Source organism: Colias eurytheme, chromosome 20 (assembly GCF_061535395.1).
Source record: "Colias eurytheme isolate Ceu_HAF_F1 chromosome 20, ilColEury1 Martin Lab GWU primary, whole genome shotgun sequence".
In the NCBI taxonomy this organism is placed as follows: Eukaryota; Metazoa; Arthropoda; class Insecta; order Lepidoptera; family Pieridae; genus Colias; species Colias eurytheme.
Window position 1 is genome coordinate 537,282 of NC_142999.1, and position 20,110 is coordinate 557,391.

At 32.6% G+C, this 20,110-nt stretch overlaps 1 protein-coding gene across 1 annotated transcript in view; it reads right to left on the reverse strand.

The window, feature by feature from the left end:
* form3 (FH2 domain-containing protein formin 3) overlaps nt 1-20,110 on the reverse strand; it is a 74,867-nt gene that overhangs the window by 7,865 nt on the left and 46,892 nt on the right. Inside the window, exons 4-18 of the mRNA XM_090113991.1 lie at nt 14,903-15,011; nt 14,417-14,497; nt 13,827-13,986; nt 13,708-13,741; nt 11,338-11,476; nt 10,013-10,192; nt 9,274-9,388; nt 8,684-8,904; nt 4,510-4,614; nt 4,161-4,321; nt 3,603-3,791; nt 2,985-3,111; nt 2,219-2,371; nt 1,369-1,563; nt 662-784 (exon numbers count right to left, since the gene is read on the reverse strand). Coding sequence (XP_089970117.1) covers nt 662-784; nt 1,369-1,563; nt 2,219-2,371; nt 2,985-3,111; nt 3,603-3,791; nt 4,161-4,321; nt 4,510-4,614; nt 8,684-8,904; nt 9,274-9,388; nt 10,013-10,192; nt 11,338-11,476; nt 13,708-13,741; nt 13,827-13,986; nt 14,417-14,497; nt 14,903-15,010 — 2,091 coding nt within the window. The 5' untranslated portion in view covers nt 15,011. The remainder of the gene's footprint in view (nt 1-661; nt 785-1,368; nt 1,564-2,218; nt 2,372-2,984; nt 3,112-3,602; nt 3,792-4,160; nt 4,322-4,509; nt 4,615-8,683; nt 8,905-9,273; nt 9,389-10,012; nt 10,193-11,337; nt 11,477-13,707; nt 13,742-13,826; nt 13,987-14,416; nt 14,498-14,902; nt 15,012-20,110) is intronic.

Consider the following 20,110-nt stretch of genomic DNA (forward strand, 5'->3'; position numbering starts at 1 on the left):
ATTATACAAATTACTTAAAAACTAAAACTTATTATAGCTAAACTAGCACAGAGGGCGGCCTTATCACTAAAGAGTGATCTCTCCCAGGCAAGCCACTGTGTAAAGTAATAAAGGAGGAGGTAGGTCAGAAGTACACAACTACATAAATAATAAATACATACACTTATATATGCATACATATTACTAATCCATATAAATACATACTCATATGCACAAAATACATACGATATTTATAATACATATATAAAATAAAATAAAAAACTAGATAACACTATAAAAAACATACATACATAGATTTATTTTGTGTTACAAATATTAACGATACTTAATAATAGTGAAGATAATATAACTTTTAAGATATTGGCAAATAAGCGGCCTTTTAGAAGAATAAACAAAGACATAAACATAGAACTTATAAGTGCCACTAGTTCTGTGTTATAGCTAACTGGAGCTACGTGAATATACTGAAAAAACTGTCGAGTCCTTCTATTATTATGACGTTTATTCCTATAGTTAAATTAAATAATGACTATAGAAAAAAAACATATATACATTAGAAGCAGTTCGATTGTGTGAAATGGACCAAAATATCTTATCCTATTCAAAATGTTTATAAATGACAGATAAAAATGATACACAAAATAATATTAACAGTATTTACCTTAAAGCACTCCTCCAGTTTAAATGAAACAGGATCCTCACAGAAGAACTCAGCGAGCTGCTTCCTCATGCTTTCCACCTCATCCATGTCCTTGTTCAACGCTGATATCTCTCTTTCTGCCACCTGAAATATTTATGTATTATTTTAAAACATAATTCGCAAATTGGCAAACATATTAATCCTGTGATGCTTGATATTATTAATATTAATACCGAATTATTGCATTATTTATTAAATAATCAACTTCAGCGTTTCCTAAAATTTAAAACTTAATTGTCATTGGAGATATACTAATTATTCTGTTTTTGTAGCACATTCATATTATACTTGAAATTCCATCTTATTTTGCGCTTGCAACACCTGCAATAAAACTTTTACAAGCGCTTACGAATCCTTATATTCTAACAATTCAGTATCCCTACTTTTTCCCAACTTAAAACCCAAATCTTTGTCAGTATTTATATCTATACTAGCTGTGCCGCGCGGTTTCACCCGCGTGGCTCCGCTCCTGTTGGTCTTAGCGTGATGATATATTATAATAGCCTATAGCCTACCTCGATAAATGGGCTAACTAACACCGAAAGAATTTTACAAATCGGACTAGTCGTTCCCGAGATTAGCGCGTTCAAACAAACAAACTCTTCAGCTTTATAATATTAGTATAGATATGATACTGTATCAATATTATTAACTAACGCAGACATTACCTGTAAGAAATCCCCCATTTGCTCCTTAATATCATGCTGTGTGGTTGACTGTATATCTCTCTTCAAAGTATTGATCCTTGTTGATAAGGTTTTGATCTCATTAGTAAGCTGTTCGACACTGGCTTTAGCGGCTTCTTCCAACACTCGTATATCGTCAGCGAAGTGGATCAGTTCTTTATTTTTGCGTTCTGCTTGCTGAAATTAAATATAAAAAAATAGTGGTTTGATCTACAATAGTTTCCCTGCTACTGATAAATTGCAAAAATAATTAACGTTAGAAATTTTAAAGAATAGAAAAAATCCGACTTATTTTTGCCAGAAATCACGATACATCCTTTTAATAAATTAAATCTGTTTTAAATTCTATTTTGAGTTGGTATTAAATGTGACTATCTATTAATAGTGTATTTTTATTGAATACTGGCTTTCCGCCAGCGGCTTCGCCCGCGTTTTCTAAGAAAAAACCGCATAGTTCCCGTTCCCATGGGATTTCCGGGATAAAACCTATCCTATGTGTTATTCCAAGTTACCCTCTATATGTGTGCTGAATTTCATTGTAATCGGTTCAGTAGTTTTTGCGTGAAAGAGTAACAAACACACACACACATCCTCACAAACTTTCGCATTTATAATATTAGTAGGATTAATAACGTCTAGCAAAATAAAATATAAATAAGGTTACTTGGTAAATTTAGATTTGAAATATGAAAACTGAACAATCAATCTTCCTCTTTTTAATTTTATAATAATACCTAAAAGTATTAGAATTTAAAAAATCATGTAACTAATTATTAGCATTGTTTGGAGATTAGCCTTGTTATTTTAAAAAATAATATTCCAAATAGCTTACCATAGCGACATAATGCATAAGATTCATCCCGGGTTTGTTCGCTCTTATATCAGCAAGTTTCTGCAGCGAAGCTAGCTTCACTCCCGCGGCTCCGCCTGCGTACCCGCCCGCGTTCAGGAAATTACCCGCTATTAATGCTATGTATAGCACTTCCTGTGGAATAAATTATTTTTATGTTAGGTTATTTTGTCATTTTCAATTTATAAATTTTTAGTGTTACTTTCATTAAAAAATATTAATGTTAAAGTTATACAACTACAGGTAAAGGAGAAATGGTGATTTTGAAAGATTAACAAAAATAAAATGCTTTCTGAACATAAGTGACCCTAAAAATGATCAAAATTTGTTCGTAAATAATTTTTCATATTCAATGTTTAAAAAAAAATCGACTTCTAAATAATTTGAATCTGAATTCACACTAACACTATTTTTCTCATGAATTTCACATACAGAAAAAAAAAGACGTGTGTCACTCGGGGACCGCCGCGGTAAAGCTATTGCATGCTATGCCTTCAAGCCACACCTCCGCGCCCGTCCCCGTGGGGAGCGTGAGGTTTTTTCGTTACGGAATTTCTCGATTCGGTACCCGCGCTCAATGCCCGCGATAGAAGCTATGCAATAGCTTAAAAATTCTACTTCTAAACAATTTGAATCTGAATTCACACTAACACTATTTTTTCATGAATTTCACATACTTATAAACCTAATGAAAAAAAAAAAACTTAATAACAATGTATTTTTGCCATCTATCTGAAATAAAAGTTACCTGTATAGCTCTAGAAGACATAAGATCATCCCCAGCAACCAATATCGCATTGATGGCGCTCTCCAAGTAGCCCGCAGTAGACGCCCATTCTTCCTTTAGTAGCATGCACTCGATTCGTAGCTTGTAACTGGGAAATAATAATAATCCTCATTAATATTATAAATATTTAACATTTCTTTGAATTATAATAAGCCATATGGCTTAACTTCACGCTCATTTTTTATTTGTTTTAAAGTGAAACGCATCAAATATGCCTTCGTGTGTGTTACGATATTGCACAAATAATACAAATAATACGGAAAAGTGCAAAGGAATAATTTTCATCGGTAAGTACCTAACTAGATAATAATATTTAAAACTTATTTAGAACAAAAAAATGGCACACAGATTTTGTTCGTTGTGTCTCCTCCATACGTAGTAATATTATCTCAATGAATCCAAATTCCTCTGCAATAGTGTTCAATTTTGAGTTGCCTCTGATTACTAAAGGTAATCTCATCATTATTTCAGATAATAAGGCAGAAATACAGGCCTCCTCTATAACTTTACTTGAAAATTTAATCACTAAGACATTACTGCTCCCATTTTTAATTTAGTTTAGTTCATAACTTTACTTACTTAGGTAACTGTATAAGTTGCAACAGAAACTTCTCAGCATTGCCCAATTTATTGACATCCCCAGAATACGCTTTGAGCATTTCACATTCATCAATTTCTGGTAATATTTTGAGAAGACCACGTAATTTCTCTGTGCCGATATCGTCGTGGGCACCTTCGCGAATTAGTTGGATTATGTCGTCGTTTGAACTGGAAGTAATTGGAAAGACATTGTAATAAATATAAAGAGTTTGTGCGGTAATAACTTTTAATCAATCAATTATTCACAAAAAATCTAGATATTTCTTTGAATGTTTAGCAGAAATTAACAAGTAGCATGTTTAGTGTGAAACTCAATTATTACTTGGACAGCAATGAAATTGAGTTTTACCTAGTTATAAAAGTCAGTGTCGTATACAAATAGGATTTATTCATGTTTTTCGTAAATGCATACTGCATAGGTAATAAAAAAAATTCGACCAAATCTTTAACTAGTAAGATTTTCACGCTAATAACTAGGCGAAAAATGTAGAAACTTATGCATATCAAAAATAAGTAAAATATAAGCTATTATCTCACCTCCGGAATTGCTTCAAAAATATATTAACATTTAAACTCCGCTTGCCATCTAGCAGGGTAATTTCAGAGGGCTCCTTCCTTTGTTTCCTTTCGCCGGAACTATCACAGATAGGGCTTCGTCCTAAACGGGGAGATGAACCTGCTGACCCGGGTGGCTGTACCTAAAAGAGTGAAGTTTTTCATTATTAATAACTTTTGAACTACAAAAAAATGTTTCGGTATAGATCATAGATTATACTGTTTCTGTATTTTTCCTCTTCTTTCTTTTCCCATAAAGCTAATAGCACCTAACTATGAAACTCGAAAATAAGGTGAAATAAATTATAATCCAACTATGATCGTAGCTTACTTGTTGACAGAATAGATTTTCTATTTCACTCCAATCCAACTCAGCTTTTGGTGAGTGTTGGTGACTCGATGCGACCAACGACCAGATGTTGTTTTGTCCCACTACCTGAAGAATTAAAATAATTTACTGTCTCTTCCATTATAATTTAAAGTAGTCAGACACTAGTAGATGCCAAAATTAGTAATTTAATAGACTGCCTGTAGCTGTGTATGCTATATACATACATTATAGCAATGCAATTATAATGCATGCTGCAAAATTATTTTCATTAGGTATTTATGTCTTATTATGTACATATTTCACGCAGTTTTTAACAACATGTAAGTATTCGTTTATGAGTGCAATTTAAAAAGTTCCTATTAAGAAAAACTTTTCGACTTGGCAGAATATAAATAATACTTATTTTATATCTAGGGAAGAATCTCCGTTAACATTAGAAAGTGTAACAAGCAGAAGAAGGTAACTACAAATACAATATTTATAATTTGGCGCTATGCTCAACAACTTAGGGCTTAAAGTTACTAATGTTTGTACGCCTAACAGTTCATTTAAATATATAATCAAATCACTGGATCATTTCAGCTTTAATAAGAATAATATTGTAATTATATTATATGGGGATAGTTTAAATATAAATAATAAGGATATTGATGTAGGATTAAAAAAAATGTTAGATATTAGTAGTAAGACTAAATGTAAATTTATGTTGTGTACCTTGCCATACCTACCTGGTTTGACACAAGAACAAAATAGATTAATTCATAATATGAATTTAAAATTGTATAACCTAACAAATCATCATCGTGATGCATTTATTTATCTTGACATTAACTCATGTATTAAATCTTTTACTTTGACAAAGAATACAGTGTATCTGCCATATAGATATAAACGTGAACTTGCTATGTTAATAGCATATAATATTAACCAGTCTGGTACATGTTCGGTATCAGACCATCGATCTACTATAATTTTATGTAGTAGTAATTTTATACATCAACCTAGATTAAGTGTAGATAGACAATCTAGCCCTAAGCTAGATTTAAACTAGTATATAAGACAACAGCTAAGCAGTCTTTTTCCATTGTGCATCAAAATATTCAAGGCTTGGCTAGCAAATTGTTAGAAATAGAATTGTTTCTGAATGATAACAATATTAAAATATTTTGTGTAACAGAACATTGGCTTAAACAATGTCAGTCGTTAGTAAATATTGAAAATTACAAATTAAAAAGTATATACTTTAGGACACAGGCTATTCACGGAGGTTCTGTTATTTTTGTACATGATAGTGTAAAATGTAAAGAACGAACTGACATTGTTAGTCTTTCTGTAGAACGGACCATTGAACTGTCCTGTGTGGAGCTGGAGCGTTATATTATTGTTTGCGTTTATAGACCCCCTTCCAGTGACTATAATATGTTTGAGACAGTCATGGAAGAAATATTAAAGCGTCTAAGCAGGAGTAAAAAAAAAGTTATAGTATGTGGTGATTTTAATATTGATTTACTTTTACAAACACAAACGGCTACACGAATTGTTAATTTGTTTCAGTCATTTAATCTATATAAACTTTTTAACGAACCCACACGAATTACATCTACTTCTGCAACTTGTATTGATAATATATACTGTGACTGCATCTGTTTAGAGAAAAATATTCTCAATACATTGACTTCGGATCACTGTGGCCAGAAAGTAGTTTTTGAATGGGATTGCATACCTACATTTAAAAGGATTAATGTTAGGCCTATAACTAAAAAAGGCATTAATAAATTTAGGAATAATATTAATAAAAACCTGCCCGTACTAAATGATCAATCCTATCCTAATAGTCCTTGTGAAATGTTTAAAAATCTTTTTAATTTAGTACATAATGAATTTGAAAAAATATTTAAAGTTAAATCTTTAAATATTACCAAGGATTTACCATTTAGTAAATGGGCGACAGCTAGTATACATAGGTGCAGGAACATTCTTTATGAATTATATGGTATGAAGCAATATAATAAAGACCCATCTTTTCTTAGTTATGTTAGAAATTACTCAAAAATTTTTAAAAAAGTTTGTTTCACTGCAAAGCGTTTGTATATCAAAGAAAAAATACGCGACTCTGATAATAAAGTTAAAACAGTTTGGTCAATTATTAATGGTGAAATGGGTAAAAGCAAATCAAGTAATACCATAAAACTTGTAAATAATGACAGGGTTATTGACAAAAGTGCTGATGTTGCGCTTGCTTTTGAAGAATTCTTCAGTAGTGTCCCTGCTACTATTACTAATAGTTTAAATTCGTCTTCAGCACTCGCAGAGACCTTTTTGAGGGACCATGTTGCGGAGTGCAGTACATTATTTGAATTACGACACGTAACTGCTAATGATATTGTTGCTGCCTTTAAGACGCTTAATCTTAAAAATACTTGTGATCTTTGGGGAATGTCTGTATATTTAGTTAATAATATAATAGAAAATATTGCGAAAAATTTAGCTTCCATATTTAATAAGTGTTGTGACTATGGTACATTTCCTAATTTACTAAAGCTTAGTAAAGTTATACCTTTATTTAAGAAGGGCGATCAAGAAGACTGTAACAATTATAGACCTATCTCTATTTTACCAACATTAAGTAAGGTATTCGAGAAGTTAATATTAAACCAATTGAGTAGTCATTTTGCAAATAATGATTTACTGCACACCAAACAGTTTGGTTTCACAAAGGGGCGCTCAACCACAGATGCTGGAGTTGCACTTCTAACACATATATATAAGGCATGGGAAAACTCAAAAAATGCTCTAGGGATATTTTGTGACCTCTCCAAGGCATTTGACTGCGTTGAACATTGTACTTTGTTACGTAAACTTAATCACTATGGAATTAAAGGAAAAGCCCAGAACCTCATAGCGTCATACCTGCATGATAGGATACAGACTGTAGTTGTTAATGGAGAACGTTCTAGCGGTGCGTCAATTAACATTGGTGTTCCACAGGGGTCAATTTTAGGTCCCTTCTTGTTCTTGGTATATATCAATGATCTTCCCTATTATTTGCAGGATAGGTGTGAAATAGTTCTGTTTGCAGATGATACCTCATTAATTTTTAATGTGGATAGGCATGACCCAAATGTTGACGAAGTGAACAGTGCTCTTTTACACATATCTGAATGGTTTACTGCCAATAATTTATTATTAAATGCCAAAAAAACCACTTGTGTTGAATTTTTACTTCCTAATGTAAAAAAGTTGAACAGAGATATTACCTTGAACGGGGAGGTATTGCATCCTACTGAGTCTACTGTATTTCTAGGGTTAACATTGGACGAGAAACTACAGTGGGGAGCCCATGTCAACACCGCTGCAGGTAAGCTCAGTTCTGCTGCATATGCAGTCCGAAAAATAAGGCATCTCACCGATGAAGATACGGCCAGATTGGTTTATTTCAGCTACTTTCATAGCATTATGTCCTATGGAATTCTACTGTGGGGCAGGGCTGCAGATATAGAAACTATATTTATCTTACAGAAAAGAGCCATTCGCTCTATATATAATTTACGTGCTCGGGACTCACTAAGAGATCATTTTAAGAATACTGGTATCCTTACTGTACCATCACAGTATATATTTAATAATATTTTGCATGTACACAAAAGCTCTGACTTACACACAAGAGTAGGAGATAGACACGATTATGGCACAAGGAACAAGAATAGAATTGAAATGCCATTTTTCCGATTAGCTAAAGTTAAAAATTCATTTATGGGTCAAGGTATACGCTTATACAATAGAATTCCTCATAATATTAAAGAGTTTAGTAGTACTAAATTTAAAACTTACATAAAAAATGTACTAGTTCAGAGAGCGTACTACAGTATTCAGGAATATATGGACGATAAAGACCCATGGAGGGTTGTCGCGTAAAAACCACAGGACAGTTCTTTGGCATATTATGTAGTTAGGTAGATATAAGTTACATATTATGTAAATTTATTGACATTATTTAAAAGAGCAACTATGGAGTTTCTTGCCGATTCTTCTCCATAGATACTGCTTTCCGAATCGGTGGTAAATGTTAAAATACTATGTAATGACGATTCGAAAGTGCTACTAAATAGTAGTCTAATTGAATAAATGAATGTTTGAGTTTGAGTTTGAAATAAAAAAAACTTCGTCAACTTACTTTACTATTCGGTATTTTGTTCCAATTGATCGTTTTCATTTTAGTCTTAGGCAGCGGTGTCTCCTGTTGCGGCAGTTTGATGTTCTCTATGTTGTGTCCGCTGCGGGGTGCGGGGGGTGCGCCGGGGGGAGGCGCGGGGGGAGGGGCGGCCAGTGGGGGAGGGGGAGGGGGGCCGCGGGGCGCGGGGGGAGGCGCTGGGGGCGCGGGGGGGAGAGGCGCCGCTGGGGGGAGATAAATAACAGTTAAATAGAGGACATTTTTCTAAATTGTTTCTTGTTCAAAAAAAAATAATATTTAAACTCAATAGTGACTGCCATACTAGTTTATAACATAGCTGCTTTCTCTTTCCCTATTTCCCTTTTTGAAAATTGTTAGTATAAGTACTTAACTATGAATTTCATTAACATATCTATTTATGAATTTCATTATCATATTTTATGTACATTACATAATATTATGTCGCTACATTAAACCGAAAAGCGAATAAAAAATTTGTTTCTTTAAAAATGTTGTACTTAATGCAGTATTGAATTACTTTTTGTCATTAAAAATTATCAAATCTCATTTTATACAAATGTTTACCAACTTACCAGGTGGTGGTACAGGGGCAGGCGGTGGTGGGGGAGGGGATAGTGCGCGTTGCAGACTCTGCTTGCGAGCGTTGCCTGATAGGTCCCTGTGTTGGCAGGTGCAACCGACTTTCGCCTGGAACATGTTGAAATATACGAATTTTAGCCGAGTTACTCTATACTTAATAACGCGCTAATCTCAGGAACCACTGGTCCGATTTGAAAAATTCTTTCGGTGTTAGATAGCCCATTAATCGAGGAAGGTTATAGGCTATATATCATCACGCTAAGACCAACAGGAGCGGAGCAACGCGGGTGAAACCGCGGAGCACAGCTAGTAAGTAATAGACGAAATAGTATGTATTTAATATTTTTAAAATAAGTACACGAATACAATATAAAGAAAAGCCAGACTGCTAATTTATGTAGCTCATATCTCTTTATTAGCTGTAGGTCGTATCATAGAAATGTAATAAATATAGTACATACGTCATACATAAGTACATATGCACCCGAAAAACATAAGATTACCTATTTCGTTCGGTGTCGGGTAAAAATAATCGAATAACCCATTGACCACCGAGCGGCCCGATCGGGCCGAGACACAATAGATTTTCTATTGTGTCTGTGATCCGAGGACTGACGGAATAATGTTGTTAATGGACAATTTCACTATTATCTTGCCTATAAAATAACCGATATCACAGTGTTCTGGAATGATAGAACTAAATATATTTAAATAAAGTTAATGATGGCTTACCTGAACACTAGGCGCTCTCAACAATTTAGCTGCATCTTCCCTGGTCTCCAGAAGCGTGGCTCTATGCACCAGCGTCTCCGCGGTGTCCCACACGATGTCGCTGACAGCTTCCTTGGGGTCTATCCTGAGGAGGTGCTGCAGGATGCTGAGGAACGGGATCTCTTGGGGGGTGTCGGATACCTGGAATTTATGGGTTATTTTGTTAACTATTCGTATAGGAGATACGACTTAGGGTACTTCAAAAAGAGAGCGTACTCTTCCCTAAAAGGCCGGCAACACACCTGCAACCGTACAGGTCTTGTGGGTGATTATGGGCGGCGCCAATCATCGTATTAATCCGATGACGCGCCAGCTCGTTTGCCCGCTAATACATAAAAAAAAAAAAAAAAAAAAGGAGGTAGCAACGTCGACAAGAGAGAATTTTAGAATGCTTGGTTCTTTGATATACTGTTTCTCTTCCTATTTCAGTTAGAGTCCGAGCTGTATGGCTGGCCGCAGTGGTTGCGTTTATTAATGCGCATCTTATCTGCACAGGAAAATATCCTTACTTTAAAGTCATTTATTAACGCGTAATTTTTAATCTTTTGCCTTTAGATAGATCCATCAGACATAAATTTTTTATTGCAAGACGTTTTTTCGTTGTTAAATAGGTGCCATACGCAATTTTTTATTTCAAAATAATTAAAATGTCATCGAAATAAGTGAAATTCCATCAACATGAGTCCCCGTGAAGGATAAGTAATCACTGGTTCACTCTAACTCTAACCGAAATAGCAAGAGAAACAGTATATCAAAAACCCAACTATACTAAAATGACTTTTTTTAAAACGTTGCTAGCTCCCGTACCATAATATTTTCTATTCGGTGGCAACTCGCGTGTTAGACCGGAAAGGTGGTAATAAGTATCATTTGTGCTAACTCAGATTATGAATTATGATCTATCTCTTTTTAAAATTTTATACAGATTCGAACATAGAGTTCAAAGAGTTACATACATACAATCATTTACGTATATGATAAGAGAAGGAGATATACAATATATCTTAATCACATTATAAAAATAAATGATTTGAATTAGTTCATATTTTATTAGTACCTATGTTATTTTATGCTTTGCTTGTATCTATAAAATTTTTGAAGGGTTTGCAACATGTCTATGTTTAAACCAATCAATCAATCAATCAATCAATCAACAAATCTAATCTTTCTGTTTAAAACAGAAAGAGAAAAATAAATTGCTTAACAGACACAGTTTTAAGGCACTACGTTCAAAAAAGTGTGTATTCGAATCTCTACTCTCAATCATATTTTCTTTTATTTTTTACCTGTTTAAGAATAGCATAAAACACATCCAAATGTGAGTTCAAGTTGATCCCTCCAGGGCCCTGTGCCTCGTCGCTCTCTCGCTGCTCTTCAAATACATCCAGCTGGACTCCAAGATCTGGATGATTTGCTGCTTCATGTCTGAAAGTATTTATTAGAGCATAAAGCAAACTGCTTTGTACTAAGATGTTGTGTGTTACATAACGCAATTACCTTGTGAGACTAAAACTAGAAGACACGTGTTTTATAAAAGGTATTAGCAACAAAGTATGGGATATTAGAAATAAAGAATAGAGGGAATAGAAATCGAACTTATATCCTTTTTGCAAGTTAGCTTCAGTGAATGCGCACTGTTTTCGGTTTTAACGGTTTCAATTCAAACTTCATATTTCTATTTCTACTGCATTTTCATGTTATTTCTTACATTTTCTTTCTTGTTAGTTGATAGGCTTATTCGATAAAATATGCTGTATGTTATATGTATTATACTATTGCGCTAAATTGATTGATTTGATTACATGTGTACTAAATGTACCTACACTCATAAAACAACTAAACAAGACTGTTATACAAACAAGTGTTAATGTTTAGCAACATGTCGTTCAGTAACGCTATATTAAATCTATAAATAACTACAATATAAAACGGACGTTGTTTACGTATTAATCATAATCGAGTGAACCATTCGCGGCGCCTACGCATGCCTTTTTAGTCGTTTTCTAACTGACGAGTTTGAGTGAATAATATCGCTGAAGTTGTAATGCTTCTGTGTAGCTAACTGTATAATATCATCATATGATTATTAATAGATTTACATGACATTTAAAGGGTTAATATTCCTTTGTTTGTTTCCTGAGTCTTTAGCGTCTTTCTAGGGAGATAGAGTATGAGCATGTTCGGAAGTTTTCTTCTATTAGTAATTTAAGTATGATTTTTTGTAAAAATGTATACAACAATAATACAGATTGCAGAGTCCTTCTCTCAATTGATAATATACAACTTAATATTTTAATGTTCTTGTGTTAATATAATATATACAGCCATGCAAAGTGGCATTGCCTACCGTAATCTTTAAACTAGTTTTTAGCACCAAAATATGTAAAATGTTGGTCCATCGCATTGGTCAATTTTAGAAGCCATATTGTTATGGATGATGTTATAAGTCTACTACGAAAAATATGCGTAAAAATGACAGTTTTCTAATATGTAGGTGTTTCCAAGTCACACATACATAATGTATTTATAGAAATTTTAAATTTTAAAATGTTTTCTTGCGCCACAGTTTTGCTTGGTATGAAATAAAGTTGTAATAACTAATATTATTTATGTATTCGAGCGAATTTGGGCATAATTGGGACCTTATTATAATTGTTGGTAGAGAAAATGTAAAACATACCTAATTACCTTCTTATGAAAAAAAAATATAAATATTATAAAGTTACATACATTATAATGCCACACTCCTTTAAAAAATGCCTCTATGTGTAATGTGTATATTGTAAACGTATGTAGCGTTTAGCTACTTTTATGTATTCTGTGCTTAATGCTTATGTCTTAATTTTATTTTAAACATAGAACACAGTATTTGAAAGCTCAGATAAAAAAAAAGAATTAATATTCGTTTCCTATAATATGTAGATAACATCTCTCTCCTTGTTCTCTGAGATTTGATTTGGTTTTCAAGCTTTTTGGTATAACTACTGTGATCTTAGCTATTCTGTACAAAGTACGATGGTCGATTTTTTAGCTACTGTACAATCGATAATTATTTACCTCTTAAAAATGGGGGTAATTAAATACAATACAGGTGTTATTAATTGTCTAATAAAATGCAAATGTCGCAACATAAGGACAGGTTGTTGAACAAATTGTCGATTAATGCGATCTATGCTTAAATTAAAATGTAGTCGCCGTTGACAGCTCGCTCGACCGCTTCGCAGACTAGTTGTAGCAGCCGGATTTTAATGAGATTGTGGGCGTGAGGTTTTGTAAATGAATGCTATTAGACGTAGACATATTTACGAACGATTTTAAGCGCTTAATAGGGTATGGAATTTCAGTATTCATGTTTAGTAATGTGTAATAAGTGTTCAAAAGTCAAGACCCACCACGTTGAGTCTTTATTTAGCAAATTCTTGTGTCCTTTTGTTTTTTTGAGAGGGGTGCGGTTTTAAATATTGCGGGAACCGAGTTATTGAATGTAAAAATATATTTTGGATGATGTGTCCATCTTTCTTCATTCTTTATTCCTAACTAAGTAGTCTTGCAAAACTTTCACCTACCTATACAATTTATACTGAATATTTTTTTGACTATCTATTTGAATATCCTTGGTCGTAATTCATAATATACATACATAGTATGTTTCTCACCTTAAGTTACTCAACGTCGATAGCAGGCCCAATCCTGGAAATAAAATTATTATATCATTATTGTCAGTTCTTATTAAACTATACGTTTAATATTTGTTACAGAATAAAATATATCTTACCAATGAATTCGTTCCTAACTCGAATTCTATCTGGCAACCTTGGAGCGGATATTATCAGGCAGTTTATAAATGCTACTAATGCCGTTTTGTAGTCTATGGTGGTAGCATTCTTCAGTTCCTCCACCACCACGCTGAGACGGTATCTGTCGTTTTTTAGTGTCTGTAATTATAACATGTAATTAATGTAAATAGAAAAGTAAATTGAAATGTGTTTGAGAGAAGTGGTTGGACCAAGAGGGTCCTTTTTTCAGGACTTTTTTGTCACAACAGTCAGTATGGAAAGCTCATATTATTCAGATTTATATGACTAATGAATATTCGGTTAATAGATATCATTTATTGAATTACAAATATTAAAGCATCAATATATTATCTTCCGTCTTGTTACAAGTTACAACCCATTTCTATTTTAAGTAAATTAGCTTGGTAATTCCAAATTTGGCTTTCCAAAAAACTGTAGAACATTAAAGGGAAATATACTATTAATAAATTGATAAGCCATCAATCTGTAACATTACAATTAGGTCACAAATTAACTTCACCTTGACACCCTAACCCTTCTACTTCTAGACATATTGGCTATTACATACCTTGTATCGATCTAACGTGTCTACCGCCCTTGCGTAGCCATCTGCATTGTACACACAAAGGGCTGACAGAAGCTCGAATACCTGCATAAAGGATTAATTTATTAATACTACTAGAAATATAACATGTAAAACTTAAAATTCATTTAGAAGTCGTCGGTTAAGTATCTCTGTGTTTAAATCATCTGTTACCTACCTCCTGTATTTTTGTAAAATAATCCGTCATGTTTTATTAATCTAGTTATCATTCATTTAAAAAGTAGATCACGAAGACGAAATCCACACTGCTATTTGAAATTAATTTTATTCAAATGAGTTAAAATGATTCAAATTATTCATCAAACATCCATAAAATTTTAATTAATCATCTAAATAGTAAATATATCAGGGGTGCAGCAAGGATACTAGCTTGGTCACACATTATTCTTTATTTACATGAATGATAAATTTAAAGATTAATAAATTTAAATTACAGGAAATGGTTTTTACTTGTTTTTTAACCGCAGCAGTAGGTGAAGTGAGGGCCGCTGCGAGCTTGCTGGCGTATTCCGCATGCTCCACGATATAGTCCAAGCCCACGCGACTCTCCATTGTCATTCTGTGAACAATATTTATAATGTAATTTGATACGAAATTTTGTAAGTTACGTTGTTTGAATATTGCATGATGAATGTTTTGTTGCGCCATGTTTTATCGTAGATATATTCAGATGTGCATGAATCATATAGGTAGTTTTTTTATTTGTCTCTGAAAGGGAAAATGTTATTTTAAATTGTCCCGAAATTATTATTTATTTATTATTTATTACTATTAAATTGGCCGCTATATTGATTGAACTAAGGCTATTATCAAAGTCTTAGTTATTCATTAATTTGAATAAAAATTGAATTTAGGACAGGAAGACATTCAAATATACAAAGTTCTGAATGAAGTCGTAAATATCGTAAAAGAAAACGAGTTTTCTTTAAACTATTTTTAATCTTTAATCAAGATATTTATCAGCACACAAATTGCTGATTAAACGAATTTATAGCTTGTTGCACTCAAATAAATGAATAATTTAAATAATTGATTTGATAAATACAACTCAATTAATGTTAAAAGTGATGAAACTTTTAAGTTTCGAGTGTTTTTATCTATTTTACGTAGGTACAATATTTTATTATAACGTAAGTAGGCAGAATAAAATATAAAAATAAAAAATTTAAAATACCTACATAACTTAGTAGGTATATTAAAAATTGTAAGTATCATTAAAATCCTTCAAAGGAAATAATTCCTCTATTTCTACCATAATTTTTCAGCAAAAATACAACACGACCTTCACAAAAATATTTAATTTATATATTGCGTGGTAGAGTTTCGTTTACAATAACTAAGTAAACATTTATCTAACCAATTTTTAACAGCCTACTGGTCAACACGCACCAACTTGGATTAACCCCTTCACTTTCAAAGCTCCTGAAATATTTATCAAATTACGGATTACCTGCACGCTATGTTTTGTAGTTTGTACCATAAAAATTTAGGATTCCGTATAAAAGTAGTTATTGAATATCTCGGAGAAAAACTTAAAAATTAAGCACGCTTTAATAATGTAAAACGAAAAAGAACTTTACCTACCTACAAACACACTCAAACATTTATTTATTCAATTAATAGATTTTAAAATTTACCACCGATTCGGACAGCAGTATCAATGGAGAAGAACCGACCTTTGAACAACTTTGCATAATCTTAAAAAAAATAAGTAATGGGATTTTGCCGGTTTTTTATGTTTGTTACGCGATTATTCTCAGTTTCAGTCACTTTTTAGAGGCCCAATTAAGTTCTATCGAATTTCATATTATTCATTCTTTACACAAATTTATATTCAATTGTTTATGGCCGGCTCTACCTTGAGCTTCACAAGTCAATTTCATAGTTTAATATTCACAGGCTTAACAATAACGTCTTCAGGATCGTAATTTTATTCACATAGTTCCATAACCTACATTCCGGGCAAACCCGGGGAGGTTGTATTGTATAATAAAACTATCGTGACTCAGCATTATTTCTTGTATTTATTACAAAGGGCCGTAATTACATCATGTTGTATTGTTATTGACATTGAACTTTCGGAATGAGGCCGAGCTTTTTAGCCGACTTCGAAAAATGCGGTTGTTATTATAACAAGAAATATTGTTATTGGGACTGTTATCCTGGTAGATAAAGATTTCGGTGCAGCTGCATATATAAAGAAAATATGTTTCGAATTGATTATCTTTTTTAATCGATTAAACAAAAATCGAATATTGCATAAAACAATCGAGTCCATAATAACTACTTGCCCATGTTTTTTATACACTGGCCAACCTAAACACTTCGCTATCTAAATAAATTAAATTAGATGTATCTACTAGTTTTCCGTAGCATTTAAAAATAGTGTGCAAAATATGTAATAATCGAATCTTAAAAATTAAAACAACGCAAATATAAAAGGTTCATATTTCAATAAAGGAGAAAAACAGCAAATGCCAACAGCATTAAACAATTGGACCCAGCAACTAAATTTAATACCAACATTTCTATGAAAAAAAGTGTGTGCGTGTAACCTTTACGCGCGATTGAAGTAAAACGCACATGTCAATATAACCTTGTTATTGAATATTATAAAATGTCGCAATTGTCAGAAAATTTATTTTTAATTTACTTATTTTAAAAGTAATTAATAAACAAGTATATTTAGAGATTTTCAAAAAATTTTGCAATTTAAAATAATGTTTTTAAAACTGTTGAATTTTTCATTCACTTTGCTATTCACAATTGATCCGTTTGAAAATTTGAAAATAAATAATCCTAATTGATTATGATATTTGCCACTAGCTGGCGTATAAGTCAAGAAGCGTGTAGTATATGACCTAAGTATATGACATAAACTTACAACCAATCAGAATTATTATTTTTAAATGGCGGAAACTACACAGCGTTACTTCCGTCAGAAAAAAAATCTGAGTTACTCCCTAGTCGCGCCTAAAGAAGTTTTACTTCAAAAATAAACAATACCATTCCATCAGCAATTACACTTATGAAACCTAGACTGCGATATCATCAACCGATTCTTGTTTACGCTAAGATGTTCTAGGAATACTAAATCAGCACCTAGTTGAGTGCTTACGTGTAATTAAGAGTAAGTACTTGTCACATGATAGGTGTTATGAATAACTAGCTGCGCCCCGCGGTTTTACCCGTGGAAAAAGGACAAATTTTTGAAGAGCGAGCTTTAGGCGCGTTGACAGTAAAATATCAAGGTCAAGGCAATAGCGTCACGTCATGGAGTAAGGCGACGATTTTTTGTATCTTCGAATCTTGAAGAAGATAGAAGAAGTAAAGAAAGTTCACTTCTGACACGTGTGCTTTTTATATTCCGATTTTTAAATAATAGAGTTTCATATGTTGAAAAACAGGTTTTCATCTATTTTCATAACAAACTTCATCGAAATCTGTTATTAAGTCGTGAAAGAGGAACAAACAGACAGTCGTATTTATGTTAGGTATGTATGTTAAAAATTCGATGAAGATTGTCGTAATGCAGTATACAGACAGAAATTGATACCCACTTAAGGTTTTTAATCAATCTTTTCGGAGAATAATTTATTTATGTCTTATATTAGAGTTGAGTCATATTTCATTTCAAATGATTATTGAGAGTATATATAGTAAGGTTTTGTAGTTAACTAGCTACCCGCCCGAAGCTTCGCCCGCTTTGTCTGAAACCTAATAAATTATAAACTAAAATCTTCCTTGAGAACCGCGCACTTTATCTATTAAAAACGCATCAAAATCCGTTGCGTATAGTTTTAAAGATTTAAGTATACATAGGGACAGAGAAAGAGCTTGACTGGCTTTAACAAAGAATTAAGTAGCAAAAAACTGTTTTTCTAATAGTCGCATGGCGTTATTATTATAACATAACAAACAAAATAAACAATAAAACGCAATCTTGTTAATTGCATTAGACAAATTCCATATATGGTCTAGGAGCTAGTCGATAAGTCAGCATTCCTACATAATTACTGTATATACTTGGCTAGAATTCCAACTTATTCCGGGAAATGTAAATCTGCACCTGGCCTGTGTCAAACTTATGGCATAGATTGCTAAGTTATTCTAACTTATGTGTGGTCGTGACTTAAATACAATTATGTAACAACTTTAAAGTAGAGTATGGGGCAGATATTCCACAACTGTTTCAGTGATTCTGATCTTCTTCTACGAATCACTTATTTCCTTCTAAATCACATATGAAAATTCTTTACAAAATTTTGTCATGTGGGTAGGTATGTACAACTTCTCTTCTACTTATCTGCGGTTTTTACGAATCTATACTATATAAAATATTATAAAGCTGAAGAATTTGTTTGTTTGAACACGCTAATCTGAGGAAGTTGAAAAATTACAGCGGGGTTAGATAGCCCATTTATCGAGGAAGGAATATATACCATTAGGCTAAGACCAACAGGAGCTTGGTGAAACTAGGCTCTACGCGGGTGAAACCGCGAAGCGCAGCTTATATTTTTTTAAACGAATAAAATAAAGAGGTTAGCTGTTTTAAAGCTTATTTGCTTGCACATATTATATATATATATATTGAATTTCTGCCTAAAGATGCTTTACCAATTCTGAGAACATTAATTGGTGTATAACATTAATTTTGATTTTGTTTTTATCGCGTTTCAATCGATTGCCTATTCGCATATAGGCCTATAGTAGTGTAATACATCCAATGGCCCAATATTCAGATCGTGAGTGACAATTATTACCCAGTGACCTTTCGAAGCATGGCTCTTTTGTTACTCGCCTGTTACGCCTACCTCTTAACCTTGGCTGGTTTAACATTTCTTGGTATTCGTAATATGCTAATGTTGTTAATGGGAAGGTAAGTCTTGTTTTTAAGTTACGAATGGAAGTTACATCAAAATTGATACAGATACGTCATAAAGATCTTAAACTTTATAGTTTATACCGATTCCTAAGTCCTATTATATCTATATACTAATATTATAAAGAGGAAAAGTTTGTATGTATGTATGGTTTTCACGCATAAACTACTGGACCGATTTTGATGAAATTTGGCACAGATAATCTTTAGAACCGCTAGTATATTAATATATACCTATGGCATTAAATAAAACATAGTATAGTACTTACATAACCACATATGTGTGTATATATTAAAGCAACAAATAGGGCTGCATTTCTTATGCCAGATAAAATAATTTAACTAGGTAAGTATATAAATGTTGTACTTTTCTTTTGCAAAATGATAAAATCATAATGTTTGTTCTGCGCTTGAACCCGTCTATTTTTAAATATTAGCAAAATTAATGACATTTTTAGTAATATAACATTGAATGCACATAATCCATTATTTATTCAAATATTATAAATAGATCTAATTTCATGACTCACAAATAGCACTTAATTTTAGACTTGACCTTTCAAGCTTGGCTAAATTATTTTTGTCGTGTAAAATTAATATTCGATAAGTTATTTAAGATATTAGGTACCTACTGACTTACCACAAAAAACTTTAGACAAGGTTTAACTTTAAGTGCGGGTTCTCTTTAATCTGGTTTTGTCGTATTTAGACATATGTGAAAACAAAAGTGACAGATCCCTGGTTTAAAGTTAGACTGTTTTAAATTGTTTTGTGGA